Below are 17,730 nucleotides of genomic sequence, written 5' to 3' on the forward strand. Positions count from 1 at the left end.
ACGTACCTTTTGTCCTCCTGTGTGTTTGCTGATGCTTGTCAAAAGCGTTACAAAAAGCTGCGCCTGTGCATGGCCTCTTTCTTTGTATCACACCTCCCCTGGCTCTCGTTACGTGGAGTACCTAATGGAAACCAGACCTTGGCCTCTGAGAGCATTTCATGGGCTTTTGTGGCTCCTTGCTTAGCGCAGGCCACCATTGTCCTTGCTGTGAAATGGTTTTTTGGCTGCTGTGGAAGTGAGTGTGGTGTTGCTGACAGACCGATTTGACTTTAGGTAGGAAGTGAGGTGCAGGCGAACCCTGCAAAGATCCAGATTTTGGGCAAATATGTCCTGCACTAGAAAGTCAAGGAAGAAAAGATCAGAAAATTACCCCTGCTGTGGACAGGAAGAGAGTTTGCAAATGAATTTTTGATTAAAATGGCTCATGAGGCAATAGAGGCTTTAAAAAAATTGTATGTCCATTGGTGTATTTTTCCTAACTTTGTTTTTCAGGCATGGTCTGTTTGCTGGAGACGGAGTGATGCTTCCCTAGACGCCACTTTCTTCTTTCCATCCTGCAAATGTTTTGAGAAACCCTGTGGCTGCAGCATTGCTGGGTGGATGGCTTAACGTGGGCTGTTGTTCTGCAGCACAGCTGTTAGGGATTAATTACTTGGTGGAAGAAAACCACTTTCAGATGCTTCTCATAAAAAGTTGTTCCACCAGCAGCGCTAGTAATGAAGGCTGATTTTTCTTAAAGAATGTACTTCTCTCTCCTGTCCTTCCAGTGCGGTGCCTATATGTCCTCTCCACACTGTCTCTGCATTGCATCCACCTCTCCAAAACCCCCTGGACCTCTGCCTCATCCTTTTTGAATTTTTTTGGGAGCGGAGGCTGATGGCAGCTGGTGCAGAGAAGCTCCTTGGCAGCCTGATCAACCTCACGTGGCGGGTGAGGACCAAGGTCCACCTGTGTCCCCTCGGAGCGGGTGGGCTCCAGTGTTTGCACATGCAAGAAGTGGAGTGGGAAGGAGGTGGTCTGTGGTGGGAAGAGGGCTGCAAAGGTTGACATAGTGGTGACAGGGAAAGGCAGAAATTGCTGCCTCCCAACAGAGCGGGAATCCCAGCACAGCTTCTCTGCAGGCACTCCCCCATCCCCGCATCCCAGAGGTTTCCTGAACAGCTGGGGAAAAGAGCTGATGTCAGTTAAACTTGAGTAGTTGGGTGGGAAAGATGTGCTCCTTCATATTTTGAAGAAGGAGGGGAAGAGATACCAGTAGTAGCCTCTGTTGGGATCCCTCTTTCTCCTTAAAAGAGACAAAAAGTGCTCAGAAGCCTTAAATTAGACAGACTTACAGGTTCATCATGAGCAGAATCTGAGGGAAAGCCATTTAGTCTGGCACCAGGTAAGGAAGAGGTGCTCTTGTTTTTTCTAAGTCTTTGTAGAAAGCATAGGTCTGTCTGTTGGCACAGGGAGGGTGGGAATGAAGTGGGAAAGGGAGAGTAGAGTTTTCTGCTAGTTTAAGATACTCAGTTCCTACCACACAGGTGGTTTTGTCTCTTCTCATCTGTTTGAATCATCCTTCAGCTTTAGATGACTCCAAAAAGAGAGGACCAAGAGGACAAATGAGATGTAGACCTATCTCTTTCTGTGATTGTAAAGGCATCAGGCAAAGCACCTGTAGAGCTAAGAGGGCTTGGCGATTTGGATTCACCATTTACTGCCGGATTTCTTCAACATTTGTTTCCAATTGCCTGGCATTTGTCTTGCTGTTGTGCACAACTGACTGCTGTTGCTGTGAGCAGGTACTTAGGGAATTTGGTCTCCCGAGTCCAACACGCTGCTGGGAGCCAACTGTCATGAAAAAGATTGTTTCAGAGAGAAAGGTTCCCTTTTTTGTTGTTGTTTTTGGCAAGATGCTCTTCTTCATTGTACAGCTGTGTGAGACCACTTCATATTTGAAATGATCCCTGGCCACTTCTTCTTTCTCTGTGTTATTTTGTGACATGGAAGAGCTGGGGTGAAAGTGAAAAAAAGCACTGTGAACAAAGATCGTATTAAATATCAAGATCTCTCCCTTCTGCCCAGAGGTGCTTTGCTACTTGTAAGTCTAAATGTCCATAGAAGGAATTGAATTCCACATGCAGCATCAAGAGTAAGAGTCTGCTCCTCTCCCTCTATCCATTACTGGTGCATTGCAACTGTGATGTTAGTTTTATATTTAATGATTTTTACATTAGTTCCTTCCAGATTGAATAGATTCAGTCATCCGGTTATCTTTTACATCTTTGTGGGCTTTTCATGTATTTTATATAATATATATTTTAATTTTTTTTAATATACCTGGAAGAACTCAATACCTTATTTGTAATTACAGCTGCCTCCACTGTTTTCACTGCGTTTTTTCAGGGAAAACCACGCATACTGGATTTTTTCATGTATATTTTTATTTCAGTATGTGCATAACGAAGCTGACAGCCCCTACTTCTTTGTAACAACTACGATAAAATACTGAACCCTGTAATAGCTGTAAGAGAGCAAATCTTCACCCGTCACCTGCTAGAAAGAGGGACCCTGATGCCAGAAGGTAATTAGCTAACTTACTTTAGAGCTGAAGTACTTGATGATGTCCTTACGGAATCCTCATGAATGAACTGGAAACTCACGTGCATAGTACTAACAACCAGTTTCTTCTCATAGTGGCCTTCAGCTTGCTTTGCTTGAGTCGCTGTAGATAAAGAAATATGATACTTTCCAACCCTTTCTTATGAAAAACGTTAGTAGTGGTGGGGCAAGCAGGCCATTTAATGCTGGTGATTAGCGTGTTTTGCAGGTTTCCCTGCTCCTCTTCCCCATGTGAGAGAGTCTGGCGTACATGTCCATGAAGATGTATCTGCATATTTTCCTATATTTTGTCTTGTGGCCTGTCCAAGCGGGAGAAGAGGCAGCAGTCCCAAACCGTAGCTGCCCACTTGCTTTTCACACTGCTGACGTCACCAAAGAGTGCCCAGGATGGGATGCTGAACATCCCCCTTCAAGGGCCCACTGGAAAGCAGCAATGATAAAAAGTTTGTTCAGTAACATTTCAGGGAGCAGGGAGAAGAAAATTTCCTAGCCCCCTTCTACACACACACTTAGAGCAAAATACTGTTTATGAATCTTAAAACTGTTTTCAAAAGCAGAAAGTAAAAAGAAAACGTAGTCTTCAAAGTGATTGTGAGTCACTCCCCTTCAAAGCATTTCCATGGATTTCTTGAAGTTTCTTTCCAGTGTGTATTCCAAACGTTTTTGTGGGGATGATAAATTCTTCCTGTCTCACATTTAATTTTGGTCCATCAAACTGGCTCTCATTTTGGTTTTTCTTCTGGCACTAAAAGCTAATTTGCCTCCTTTAATTCAATGCAGACACTGCATCTAACATGACAGGCACTACCCACTCAATAATGGGATATTGTCTTTCCTGACGCCTACTCGCCTTAATTAAAAGCAGAGGGCTGACCTCAGCTCTGAACTCTGCCCTATTCCTTACTAATGCTTTTACACATCGCTTCATGCTAAGGCTCGGCAGAGCACACGCAAGCTCCTGGCTCCACAGCATCACTTGTTTGTTTGTCGCTCTCTTAAAGGGCGAGTTTCACATAACGGGCAGGAGGAGGTTCGTTGTTTCGTTTGGGCTGGCCTGCCCCCCTCTCTGCTCTTCACCATGAGGGATGCTTCGAGGGATGAGGGAGCAGGTGCATGGGGTGGTACCACTGGGCACAACCTCTGAAAGCAGGAGCAGGTTTGGGCAGGGTGAACTCTTCCAAGGGTATGTTCATTTTGTAGGTGAGACCGCCTCCAGCTTGTGCACTCTGCCCTCCAAAGGAGCAGAAATCCCTTCTCAGGGAGAAGCCAGTATCTAATAGATATTCTGAGGCGTATTAGATATCCAGCCTGGGTTTCAGGTTTGGAGTCAGGTGTTTAAACTCTTAAGGTTTGGCGTTTTTTTAATTTGTGTCCTCTTAGGGCTAAATCTAAGGCTTCGCTGCAGGTGCTTAGGTCTCCTTCACTTGAAACTGCACAGCACCTCTCTTGGTCAGCAACCTTCAAAGATTTCTTCGTGAGTTGGGAGAGTACAGCAATAGCTACCCTGGACTGGCCACAGTGAAAGTGGAACAAATTATATCTCACTCGCCCAGGTACCCCAAAACTGGGATACGGATTAATGCCTTTATACAGATGGATGCAAGCCAGTTGGTGTTGTCAGCAGGAGCAGGGAGGTGACCATGCCCCTGTACTCAGCTTTGATGAGGCCCCACCTCGAGTACTACATCCAGTTTTGGGCCCTTCACTACAGGAGGAACGTTGAGGTGCTGGAGAGGGTGGATACCAAGCTGGTAAAGGGCTTAGAACATAAGTCTTATGACGGAAGGCTGAGGGATCTGGGGCTGTTTAGCCTAAAGAAGAGGAGATAGAGGGGAGACCTCGTCGCTCTCTACAACTGCCTGAAGGGAGGTTGTAGAGAGGCAGGGGTTGGTCTGTTCTCCCTTGTGGAGAGTGATAGGACAAGAGGAAATGGATTTAAATTGTGCCAGGGAGGTTCAGGTTAGATATTAGGAAGAATTTCTCTACTGAAGGGGTTGTCAGCCACTGGAACAGCCTGCCCATGGAGGTGGTTGAGTCACCATCCCTGGAGGTGTTTGGATGTTGCGTTGGGGAGAATCATTTAGTAGGTTGATAGGGCTGGGACAAAGGCTGGACTTGATGATCTTCTCGGTCTCTTCCAGCTGACGCAATTCTATGATTCTAAGTGGCTGAAGAGGTGCTCTCTGCAGAACAGATAGATGCAGTGGGACAGGCTGTGTAGGGGTGCTGGTGCATGCTCCCTACTCCTACAGAAAGAGCTGAGCTTTCCTCGGGTGTGCACTGGCTTGTGAAAAAGCACATGGAAATCATCTGTCCCTGCAGCCTGTTTGCGCAGTGTGTGTTTTTGTTATGATTATTTCTACGGAGAAATATTTTGCGTAGTCTCCAGCTCCTGGAGAGGGTTGATCAGGGAGCTCAGCTTGCCATTAAAAGCTTTCACTCTCCTGCTTCTGGAGAGAAAGTAACGAGGTGATCTGCATTTAACTGAAAGGGTAAAATACAGAAGGCAAACGTGACACCCAGCCTCCGCAGCAATCTTGAAAACCCTAGAACTCCACCTGAAGGGGTTAGTCTTTCAGGGTTTTTCTGGGAGAGGTTGAGCTACTCACTCAGGGTTTTTGCTGTTTGGGTTGGCAAGGCAAAGCACAGGACTTGGCTGCTATTAACAGACTTGCATAGCTTTGCCAGAGAAGGTCAGTCCACAAGGTCACCCTCACCTTTTCTCTGTTGCTTCACATGATGATAATGCCTGAAGCAATTCCTGTATCCCCTGCCCCACAAAAAAATCTTTGTAACCAAGGTGTTCACAGGAAGACACCTTTTCCAAAACTCGAAGGGAAGGGAAGGGAAGGGAAGGGAAGGGAAGGGAAGGGAAGGGAAGGGAGCCATCTGAAACCAGAAATGCTCAGCCACTTTAAATACAGAGTGTGTGTAGTTTTCCTGTATCCCAGTACAGTTCATACCCCTGCCTGTGGCTGATCCCAGAGTCTTGACCCAGCTAAAGATTTTAATTTCACTACAGACAAGTGTACTGAATATTTAGGCACTGCTGGCATCACCAAAGACTTTCTTCAGGACTTTCTTAATAAAAACAGTCCCATACTTGCCTCCGTTTCTGCTACCAGACATGAGCAGACCTCTCAGTCTGAGCAAGTGATGAGCTTCCTGGTACAGGCCATCCTCTTACCTGTTTAGCAAACAGGACCAATCTAGCAGATGCTTCTCTGGATATATCATTTCAGGTTGAGGGAAGGCAGAAAGAATAATACTAGTAGTATTATCCAAGTGGTAGTGTTATCCACATCAACAGAGATTAGAACAGCTAGCTGGCATGAACGAAAATCCAGGTTCAGATCTCTAGGGAAGGTAACATAAGCATAACCCAAATTTTCCATTGCAGTGCTATGCATAATGAATATTTAAAGCAGAACCACTGCAGTGGCAGACAGGAAGGGCATGTAACTTCTGAAAACTTAAGTCCAGCCTCCCTCCAGCATCCAGTGATGAACTCAGTTGTTTTTTCCCTTTTAGCCTGCTAGCTTTGGCTGGGAAGCATCTGAGCTTCCCCTTAGAGAAAAAGAGTCATATGTTATTTGTGGATTTGCCAAAAGTGAACCTGGGTTAGAAAGATGAGGGGAAGTCTGTCGTGAAACTCAGCAATAGAGATCATATCGGTCAGCAAAGATGCTGACTCCAGCAAGAAATCTGTCTGCAACCCATCATTTCTACCACCCCGGGCAGGAAAATGCATTTGCACAGGGAATGCTTTTTGCTTTGGCTGGAGCACATATGCAGCGGAGCACGTCATGTGACACAGGAGAGACCTTCTGTGGGTTAACTAGGATGGATTGTGGTAGTTCCAATCCCAGAACATCTCCTAATCCCACCCCACAACCTGCTGTGCTAGGTATCATGCAAAAGAGCCAGAATTTCTGTCTCGCTTCTGGGGTTTACACCATCCCTGGCAAGAGCATCACAGCCACAGATAACAAACAAGGAAGGCAATCAGCTTTAGTGTTTTCTGCTTCGTTCTCACCCTTCTCTCACACTACAACGCCCCAGCTGTGAACTTTTAACCCTGAACTCGTTCCAGATTGTGAGCCTTTACAGCAGACAAGTCAGAGGCAGTAAATCCACTTTTCAGACGATGGTGTCTGCTGAGCTATTCCCCTTGGCGCCTCGCTGCAATTCACTTTCTGTCCACCTGCTGCTTTTCGGTCTGCTCAAATGTGTGTATTGGTAGTGTTAGCACACTGCTTACCTGTGGGTATAAGAAGAGGGACACCATGCAATGCTATGAAAAGACTCAAGGATGCCTCCATATGCCTCATGAGCATAGTTTTCTAGAAATACTGGGCTTGCCAGCATCTTCTGAGAGCTGAAAGTAATCTGGTCGGTCTTCTGAGAACTGCAGCAAAGGTAAGTATCGGATAAGTAAAATGTTGTCTGGGTTTGGATGAAGGCCCCACACTGCTTTTCGCTATTTGCTGCCTCCTGCTTACTCACTGGAGCGAGGGACACTGCGACCACTAACCAGGGCAGAGCTCCTTTGAGCAATGTGTGTGCACATGGACAGTGGGATCTTCTTAACTGATGCTTTAGCTGCTCCAGGGAGCGGCAGCCGGGGCAGGTCTCTCTCACTACCTGGAGCCCCAGCTCTCAGAGGATGATGTTTGGCTGGGATGGCAGCTCCCAGTCACTAACACAGGCTGCACCAGGTCCTTTAAAAATAAACCTCAGCACCCACCTGCACAGGGATAAACTGTCATTGCAACCTTAATGCACAGTGAAACCAGCTCATTTTAAAATCAAGCTTGCCGCTATACCAAATAGTGTGATGCTGACTCGGGTAGGTATACCGGAAGAAAAATCCCGAGGGACATTTCTTGTTTTAACAGCAAACCTTTCTGTCTTTTACAGTAACATCCCAAATTTTGCACCAGAGGGTCCTACAGACAATGATGTCTTGTGAGAGATTAATGTAAAACGAAGGCATGGCCAGTTGCCTTCCCTCACAACTTCCCTTCAGCTTCCACACACACACCAAATGCACGTGCTTCTCTGCTACTCATTTAGTCATCACAGATTGAAAAAAGATGGCAAGGTGAAGACTGGCTGAACCAGTAGTAGAGCTTTGTTAATTCGTGCCAGGCAGCAGCAGTGGCAGTAGCCTGGTGCTCAGCCTTGCTGATTGCTCTTAGAGAAACCAAAGCCATCATTCCAGTGAGGAGGTTACCACAGATCCCCACCGTAAAAGAAGTAGATTGCTCTTAAAATCTAACTGATGCAGATGACAAATGTAAGAATGACTAAATAAGAAACAGCTCACTTGGCTGATTTCCTATGCTGGCCCCTGCTGCTATTGAAAAAAAATAAAATAATCTCTCTTAACAGCCCAGAGATAAATAAAAAACAGCTGAATATCTTTTCATAGATGGCTAGTTTATGCATTCCCATTCAAAACTGTTTTGCTGTTGGCTCCACTTTTGGCATTAAACTGGCTCTGAGGTACCAAACTGAGGATAAGGAACACATGTGGGTTAGGGCTTCTAAACCTTCAGCTGGAAAACCACCCTCACAAATACAGAATTTGCACCTCGCTAAAATCAAAGACTGTTATTCAAGCAGAGAAGATAAAAAATATGACTTCCATAAGCTACAGCTCAACCAATGGCAAACTGCTGTACACTGGCAGTCAGTGTCTAGTATATTCAAAATGAAATCAAACACAGTTTTTCAGAGACAAGGTCTAGCTAGCAAACCTGCTTCAGAAACCAATCAACTTTATAATAAAGCAGCAGCCTCCAATGTGTGGGAGGGTACAACGCCTCACAATTTTTTTTCCATAAGAAAAAGGTGTTGGAGAAAGACGAAAGGAGAACAACAGGTTTGGAATTTTTGAGTAAGTTCTTGCCTCTCCCCCACAAATCATTCCCCTTTGGGGACATCTGGTGTGATCAGAAAGAGTGGATGTTCTTTAAGGATATCTTAGATTTACAATCCAGAAACACATCAAGTATTTCCCGAATCCTTTGAAGAAGGGAAACAAAGGTAACTCGCTTCCACCTTCTCTGTCTTTTGTTTCACACGTACGTGTCCAAACAGAGGTAGAGTTTGCAATGCATGATTGAAAGTTTGAAGTTTATTAGGAAAATACTTGATCTTTGATAGCATTGCATATTTCAGACATCCGGTTAAAATGCTTTTAATCACTTTCATTCAAATTCATGATTTGTAATACCTTCTTCACGTGATCTTTCCAGTTAACGTGCCTGTACACACAGAAGGAGCACCCGTAATGGCAGGGGATCTTACTGAGCAGCAGAGAGTCTGTCCAGGAAGTATCACCTCTTTGTATTGGAAAGTCACAGAAGCAATGCCACAGCTTTACAGCTTCAGCAGATGTCCTGAGTTCCCTTTCTTTCCATTTGGGATTTGTGGAGGATGGAAATCGAGAAGTCATCAGCTAAATGGGCCATAAACCAAGCCTCTAGATCATGAATAGTTTCCTCTACTCTAAATATTGCGCTGTTATTCCTTCCACTGCCACACATACAGATTCAAGAACCCGAATCAGATCACTTGCTTTCAACAGCAGCAGGGCCAGTTCAGTCTATGGAGAAATCCCTGAGCTTGCACATAGTATCGAGCTCCTTTTGAATAAGGAGGAAAACTGGCAAAGTAGGGTAAATTTTAAATCTCTTGGACAACAGAGCTCTCACAGTGTTTGTATCTTCTGCACTAGTGGACAAAATAACGCTATAAAAGTCAACAACTTTTGTGCTGTGCTTTGAAGGGATTTGAAACAAAAATGTTCAAAGGAAAAGAAACTGAAGGTAGATCAAGTCTATCTTCTTGGGAGAATGGGGAAGACATTGGACTAAAAAGCCCTCACTAGCTTTACTCAGTCCCTTTCAGAAGTATCACATGGCATTGATACTTTGGAAAATCTAATCAGAGGAGAGGGGGCAGACAGGAAACTGATAGCAGTATGTGGGTATGTCTTCTAACAAGGGACTGTGAAACTGGTAACAGATGGTTCCATTCTGAACCACGCAAAACTGGCAACGCTTGTCTCGGTTGGTGGTTTATCACAGTATGACAATCTTGATTGTACGCATCAATATTTTCCTCCAGTCTTCACCTTACTATCCATGCGTAAGCACAGCAGCAAGCATCTCTACTCGAAGGGGTACCTAAAATCACTGTCTGTGGGGCTGAATGCTGTGGGGAAATTTGAGGTGTCTTCATATCCACTGAAGAACACTTCTACATCAATACCACTTAAGAAAGGGCAATTGTACCCATCAGACTTAGTCATGCAACAGTTCAAACTTCCACGGAAAAAATAAAAGTACATAGCCACTAATCATTCTGGCATCAGATTGTGGTAAGGTCCTGTGTGTTCCTTAATTGAAGGCTCCTGCGCTCTGAAGAATGAATTCAGGTATAATTACTCTACTTCTTCCTGATCCAGTGAAGTCAAAGCTTTCTCCTGTAACACAGAAAGAAAACTTAAAATTATAAAAGAAATTATGGCCCTCATCCTAATGTTAGCTCTGCTGAGGTCAGTTAGTAGGTTTGCCGGTAAGATTTCCTGACCTCACATGCTCTCTATTCCAGTGGACACAGGCTGTACAGCTGCTGAATGCTTCCATTCATTTTATGAAGCACACAAGGACGAGGATCTCTGATGCAAGTGCCTCCCAGCAAATCCAGGTACGTGAGCTATGAAGGGTGGCAGCTCAGCACCTCTGCCGGCAGAAGAGCACCTTGCATGGCTGACTTGGAAAGGGGAGTATGAAGATAAACAGATACCTTTGTGCATGGGGAAAGTGGAAGCATGCCACACCATAACGTGTGATCAGACTGTATGAACTGCTGAACTCCTGCACTGTCCCCAGAACCTGCCAACAGCACATAGCTAAGCGAAAGTGTAGGATTAGGGCGAGCGTGAAGTTTCCTGGTGTTTCTCCCAGCCTTCAGCTATTTGTAGTGAAGAGACTGTCTGTGCTGGGAATGGTGTTTTTCACTTAACAACTCTCCATGAATGCCTCCTATTGATTTTTGGACCTACCTAAGTAAAAAGCTTGCAGCATAGAAGATGTCTTGTAGCAAGTAATTCCACAACTGGACTACACACTGTGTTAAAGAATATGGAGTTTGGTTTGGTTTGCATGTGGCCCATATTAGTTCTGTGAAAGTGTGCTGCTTCAAGGTGCCTTAGGCTATTGACAAGTCAAGGGAGGCAAAATGCATACCCAGCCACCCTGGTTCTGAATCCATGGCTTGAAGTTTTCTCTGAGGTACTTTAATCCGAAGCCCAAGACCAGATTCATAGGATGGTTGTCCACAGCGGTAAGTCTGGTGGCAACTTCCATTGTAAAGGCAACTTTCATGCATTGCACTTGCTCTCCTGGCTCACTTGTTGAATCTGCTGTGACATTCTCCAGGAATAGATCAGTGATCCTCTTGAAGAAGGTATAGGACAGCATGTCTCTAAAGCATTGATTGAAAACACCATCTTTTTTGATCTGAAGATAAGAATAAAGACTGGTTAAACTGAGCCACTTTTGCTGGAATTTCTTTCCCCATCCCACTGGGGAAGGAGAGAATCTCTAGGTAATACGTGCAATATAGTCTAGTCATGGTAATGAATGCAAAAGATGACACACAAACCCCACACTCGGCTGCAAGACTGTTCCTTCAGGCTCTGGAGGCAGCTCTATGTTTTTTGCCTTTGAGTGAGAGAAGCAGAGAGAGAGAGAAAACAAGTGTGACACTGATGTTGAGACCTGCAGGTGAGGAGCCATGGGAATGCAGGAGGAGTGAGAGGACAACACAAAAGGCCAAGGTTATGGTGATATCCACCATACTAAGCTTCATTTCCTCGGTCATGACCTTTGTGATGTTTCTTACTGTATCTGGGCACCTCTCTACTGCAGGAGCTCCACGTGGGAGTATACCTTTGTAGAGTAGAAGGGGCAGCTAAAGAAGAGAGTAAGGGAACAAGTATCTATGTTTTAAACAGAGAAAACATCCACTCCAACTAAAGGACTCATACAGGGGGTTCTTCTGTAGCTTTTGGGCAAGGCTTTCAAAAGGCACTCAGAAAATTTATTTCCATTTCACAAAGCTGCAGAGTTTCCCTCCCTCCACTGGGAGCAACTTACATTCTTAGTGTCAGTCAGGTGCTCAATATCTCACAAAACTCAACAGGAATGATGTGAGTGACTCCTCTTTGAAATGCACCACCTTTTTATTGCCTTCTTCCTCCACCCCAATAGAGATCTCCACTACTCCTCTGGTCTTGGGAAAGATTTCAGGATGAATGGTGAAGGTTTCAGAAAACCCTCAGTGCAGAAAGGGAAATTCAAGATAAAGACAGAGCGTGCCAGGTTACAAAACACTCACATCCAGGAGAAGCGTAATCTCTCTCACGCGCTAATCTGTGTAGCTCCTGAGAACAGGACGAGTTACCTTTTTTTCTAGCTGGTCCCCTGACTGTTTTAACAGTGAAACTATCGTTTGTATTATCACTTCTTCCTCTGTTAAAGAAAAAAAGTAACATAAATATCGCAGGCTTCTAATTGGATCCAGATAGCAAACTATGGCAATCGTGAAACGTGAAATGATTGACAGTCATGAAAACAGTTTGCTGGTTCATGGCAAATTCATAGTTGTGTATCCGGGCTCACTGTTCTAGTCTGATGTGGAGTAGGCAATACCATTTCTCTATCTGACCAGTGTTTTGCTCCAGTTAAGAATCTGAGAAAGAGCAGGGGCTTTAACTTCCCATTGCCAGCCCTTTGGGCTTTGAGGTATGTCTGATAACATGCTAGAACAAAAGAGCAACTAGTGGAAGCCTATGAAAATGGACTTAAAATTAGGGAGACAAAAAAAAAGTCCCCATTATTAAGTCGCCATTATTAAGTCACCATTATTAAGTAGGCTTTCTGCAACTCATTTTAGGACAAACTCTGGGTTTGCCAGGTTAAAGAAAATGCAGGTCTGGCAGAGTCTCTCTTGTAACCAGAAATCCCTAGAAAGCTTGCATTAAAACCAAGTCTCCGCAGACATCATAGGAGAAAAGCAGTTCAGACTTTTAACAAAGATTGTTGAGCCATGCTGTCCCATCACTGAAGAGGGATTGACATAATTGCCCTGATGACTGGTCTTTGGCCTCAGAGCCCCTCATCCTCCTGTTCTCATGTCACACCTTCTTGGATTTTTAAGGATGCTCCTTTTAATTGCGGTAGCAGGCAGGATTTGTCAGAGGACTGCAGGAGCAGTCCCTGAAATGTGGGCAACAGAGCAAGAACCAGTAGAGGAAAATTCCTTCCTCACAGCATCTTATTGCACAAGTCCCAAGTGCTTCACCACGTCTAGAGAAAATGCCTCAGAAAATGCAATCTCAACCTGATGTGCAGCTTGCAAGCATGAAATTTTTCACCCTTACCAAGTTTCTTGCCTTCGCTTCCATATGCAGAATCCCTGCTGCCTTGTTTCCGAGCCAGGCCTTGAAACATTATCTTGTGGGACACATCTGAAGGAGGTTCCTTGGATCTAGAAGTAACAAGCCTGGCAAGTTTGTCTGCAATGTGGTTGACATCTGCTGTTTCACCTGATTGGGAAGGAGGGTGGGAAATAAAGACAGCAATTATTCTTTCCAGGAAATAATTCAGTGATTTACTTGTTTGCATACGCCCTGCGGTGGAAGTGCCCAGAGGATGCCAAGCTATACATTTCCCTGTGCTGGGGCTTTGCTATTGCTTGAGATCAGCTGGTAGTAATTCAGAGGAACAAGTAGTGCAGTACACCTCTACTCCTGTCTCTGGGCAGCAGTTCGCTATACAGAGACCATGGAGAAGCAAGTGTGAGCATTACTCACTAGCATACATCCTTGCAAGCCAGAAGCACACCATGTATTAAGAAATGTGAGGATATCGCTCTACAGGACTGTGAATCTTAGATCTTATTGCCCATGAATAGCTAGTCTGTAGGCTCATATTTAGAAAAAATGGTATATCTGAATGCTCTTTCCTCGTTCTCACAGGTTAATCCTGAGCAAAGGAGAAGCAGACCTCACTGCAGAGGTACCTCTAGAACAAAAGCTTCTTACGTTCTTGACACTATTTTATTAAGTAGACATGGATATTGGGACAACTCAGTAACCAGACTGGTTTTATCCACCTTGTGTAATGCCTCTGTTCAGGACCCTCCCCAGCTGAAGGCACCACTCAGCGAGGGGACACCAACAGGAATCCTGCTATAGCAAAGAAAGCAGGAAGAGCTGTTGCAAGGTTTGTTTCATCTAAAAGTTGCTCTTACAATTCATCTCACAGAGCTTGGGATTCAAAACTTGATCTCACCACAGCCACTGCCAAGTGGCAGAGCCAGTGTGACCAGCAGACATCTAGACGAGCTCAGCAATGGCCTGATCCATAACATGTGTAAAATGCATGAGGGCAGCAGGGGTTAATGCAGACAATTAAAACTGCATTTTGAGGCTGGTGAATCAACCCCAAGGTATTTCCATCCCGTCGTCTGCCTGCAGAGCTTGTCAGGGAGCTGCTAAGCTTCTAGGAAGGGAATTGGGCTGTTCATGACATTGGTAGCCTAAGATTAGGCAACTGGTTTTAAGTTTAACAGGCCCTTAATTTAGACTGGTAATCCCCAAAAGCACCCTCATTTGCTCCAGCATTGCCTGGCCAAGCTTGCAGTGCAGCTGCTAGCAGTCTAAGTGAAAAATTAAAAATAAAAATAAAAATAATGTTTTAGGAATTGGTCCAGCAATCTGCTGAAGGGCACATAAGGCCTAGATTTGAAGCCAAGCAAGATCCTCAGGCAAGTTAACACCCAGCATGGGGAGGTTTTATCTCAAGGCCGTGCTGCAGGGAACATGCAGATTGCACCCAAACTCTCGAGTGCTTTCCTTGGCAATGTGAAAATAAAATGGACACAGAAACAGATATCTAGATGCAGACATATATTTGTGGCAAGTTAAGGTTACTTCCCCCTAGCAAAAGGCTGAGAGAGGGAGCCTTTCTTGAGAGATAGAGCTGGATTTGGCAGCAGGGAGAGTTATGAGCTTGGTGGGCAGGAGTTGGCCCAAGATGGTTAAACTGATCAGGGATGGGGCAGTAGGTTGGAGAAGTCAGTGGTGGATAATTTTTAGAAATACCTTTAAATGCAGTAAATGCAGAGAGCAATTGCTGTGACTCCACCAGTATCAAGCTGGGACAAATGAAACAAACAACCCCTTACTGTATCTATACGGAAACAATATGGCAGCCTGTCACATACTACATATGGCAACTTAGTGGAGGTATCTTAATGGGGATCCTTCTCTTGAAGACTTGTGTAAGAAGTTAAGGTAATAGTTATTATCCAGAGCAGAAAGTGTAAAATCTCATTGCCAGCAGTGTAGCACCTGATGTGGGGCTGGGTTTGGGGGCTGGGTTTATGTGGATGGGATCCCTGGATGTCAGATGGATTACAGCCACCTACTGCCTCTTCTTCCAGCACACGGGAGGGCAGGTTCAGACTTAATATAATAACAACGTGTAAAGGAGACTTAAATAACTATGGAAGACTGTTTCCGTTTAAGATACATGGTGGGGTTATGAGAGGCGGCCCAGAGACACAGCCTCCTTGTGCTGGCGGCTGGTCATTGCCAATTGCTTGGCACCAGAGTTTCAAGCAGAATCTACCATTTCTGTCTTTAGTGTGAAATATTTATTGCACCATAAAGCTTCCTGAACAGGCTTTCAAACATCTTTTCTTCCTTGATTTTAGTGTGGCTGTCTTCAGTCTGACCAGCATTTTACGTTTTCATTCTAACAAGGTATGAAAAAGAAAAAGCCAATGCTCAGGGAAAAAAAAAATTAACCTATGCATTTATACGATACTTACCACCATAAAAGAGAAAACAGAAAAAGACAGTCAACAACATGAATCTTGTATGTAAGCAGATCTATCAATCTGCCTTCCTAATTAGAAATCCAGGGAGCTAGCATAAGAGGTAACCAAAAAGTGAATGAAACCACTTTCCTTGTCCTGCCTTTCCACAGGCCACCAGCCATTTAAGGTATTTAGAGAGAGATATAAAGACAAACAGCAAAAGGAAAGAGTTAAGACATACTTGTCTGATGCTGAAATTTACCTTGGAAAATGAAATCACCTTGTGCCTGAGAAACATCGAAAGGCGACACACGACCTCCCTCAGATTGCACTATTGAGGGCTTTTCCTGCTCTGCTGTGTTGTAGAAAAAACTTAGAAAATATTCCGTCATGGATTTTGGCTTTTGTTCAGTTTTGCCCTGGTTTTGCAACCTGCCACACTGCAAAACAAACTCGTTGCTTGGACCATCTTTATCTCTTTGGTCATCAATATTTACTTTTCTCCTGTTGGAGGATGATGATTTCTGCACATTAGCCTCGTTTTTCAGAAGTTTCCTATATTCACGGGCAGACAACCGCCGTTGGGCGTAGGCCATCAGGATCTTATATTCTATGCTGTCTCGCTCATCATCTTCCAGCAATATTTCTTCCATACTGACATCATTTGGAGAAGACATCTTGATTCCTGCAAGAACACGCAAGTTTTAATTGCTTACGAGCAGCCTGGTTTTTTATGAATACCAACCAGTACTTGACATTTCTACAGAACCTTTCACCAAACACCTTATAAATCTCAGTGACGTGAACAATAGTGCAGTACTCAGAAGCCATAGAATCGTTGTTTTCTAGCAAGAGATTCTGGTTACTGAGATATACTTCAGATGATGATCAAGGTCATCAAAGAATGGTAACAAGAGACCTGATACATTGCTCTTAACTGCATTTCATGGCTTAGGCAGGAAAGATCAGGGAATTCAATGAGTATTTGATGGTCAGGGGGCGGTGTATGAAAAGAGGAAAGCCCCTAACAATAGTAACTGATTATTGGAGTGGAAAGAAAAACAAGAACTAGCCCAAACATTAGGAAATATTATGATATCTACCTATCATAATTTTCTCAACTGTCCTTTCACTTTAGCTTGCCCCTAACAATAGTAACTGATTATTGGAGTGGAAAGAAAAACAAGAACTAGCCCAAACATTAGGAAGTATTATGATATCTACCTATCACTTTAGGCAACCCAGGTTGACAGTCCTGTGTGTTTGACTGCGTGCAGTGGCCGCTGTGGTGGTGTTTACCTAGTGTAACTTCTTCCTGTCCAAATAAACGTATCAGTTCCACAGCACACATATGCATTTTGCCATCTTCCTCTTTCGCTACTTGCTGTGGCTTATCAAGCCACAAAGTGAAACACTCTCAAGGCTTCACTTAGCACTAGACCCATTTGCCACCCAGCCTCCTGGAAGCCAGAGCAACAAGGGAAAGAAATGGGAGCAATCAGCTGTGATTACAGTGACTGAGCTTCTGTGTTATTGTTGGGTTTCTTGTTCCCAAGATGTCTTCTGCAGAGCCCAGGTGAGGTTTTAGTTGTTTGGACAGGCAGCCCTGACCACCAACAGTGGGCTCTTTGCGAGGCCTCTGTTCAATGACTCATGCAAAAGTTGAATGAAATTATGAATGTATCCGAAACTTGTCGCTGTGGTCTTTGTGGCTGACAAGCTGAAATAGGAGACTTCTGTCCCCACTTCTGCCCTCTCTTCAACAAGGAGCAAATTCACTCAGACTAAGCCCTCAGCCTGACAGACACAAATTTAAGCTATTTAAGCTAGTTCCTTCCTGTTTGGAATATCATTCAACTATTCGCTGCTTCGAATGTAACACTATTGCTGATACATATCTAACAGGACCTATAAACCCTAGGCATGGAGACTCACATTTGGGACTTAGCCATACAACACACACACCCTGAGTCCAAAGGAAAGTCAGTGGGAATGGAGTGTGTGAAGAGACCTGGATATCCTTATTCTTCACAGGGATATTGTGAGTGCGAGAAAGGGGAAAAATGGGGAAAACCCCTCAGCATATCTACTGGCAGAGAGAGATTACTTTCTTATCTCTCAGGGACTTGCTATGTTAAGTCACTCCTGAGTGAGTCAAAGTGTAATTTCCCAATTATGCTCAAGCTGAGCTGTTGACACACCACCAGCCCACGCCTCCAACAG

The 17,730-nt window shown here is 44.4% G+C and overlaps 1 protein-coding gene across 1 annotated transcript; it reads right to left on the bottom strand.

The window, feature by feature from the left end:
- Nucleotides 1-10,057: 10,057 nt before the first annotated feature.
- On the bottom strand, nt 10,058-16,184 carry BCL2L14 (BCL2-like 14 (apoptosis facilitator)). The gene is made up of 5 exons (XM_009876735.1): nt 15,770-16,184; nt 13,064-13,312; nt 12,085-12,152; nt 10,866-11,138; nt 10,058-10,099 (listed from the first exon to the last, which is right to left on the bottom strand). The coding sequence occupies exons 1-5, from the start codon at nt 16,182-16,184 to the stop codon at nt 10,058-10,060; spliced, it is 1,047 nt and encodes a 348-aa protein (XP_009875037.1).
- Between the last annotated feature and the right edge of the window lie 1,546 nt (nt 16,185-17,730).

Source organism: Apaloderma vittatum, unplaced genomic scaffold (genome assembly GCF_000703405.1).
Source record: "Apaloderma vittatum isolate BGI_N311 unplaced genomic scaffold, ASM70340v1 scaffold9579, whole genome shotgun sequence".
NCBI classification, from domain to species: Eukaryota; Metazoa; Chordata; class Aves; order Trogoniformes; family Trogonidae; genus Apaloderma; species Apaloderma vittatum.

Bases quoted from the DNA above. Each gene is read 5' to 3' on its own strand.
- BCL2L14 (XM_009876735.1), bottom strand. From the start codon at position 16,184: ATGTCTTCTCCAAATGATGTCAGTATGGAAGAAATATTGCTGGAAGAT. The intron at 12,153-13,063 runs GTAAGGGTGAAA...TTTCTTTAACAG, and splicing joins AAGCGAAGGCAAGAAACTTG to AGGAAGAAGTGATAATACAA. The intron at 11,139-12,084 runs GTAACTCGTCCT...TCTTATCTTCAG, and splicing joins GGGACCAGCTAGAAAAAAAG to ATCAAAAAAGATGGTGTTTT.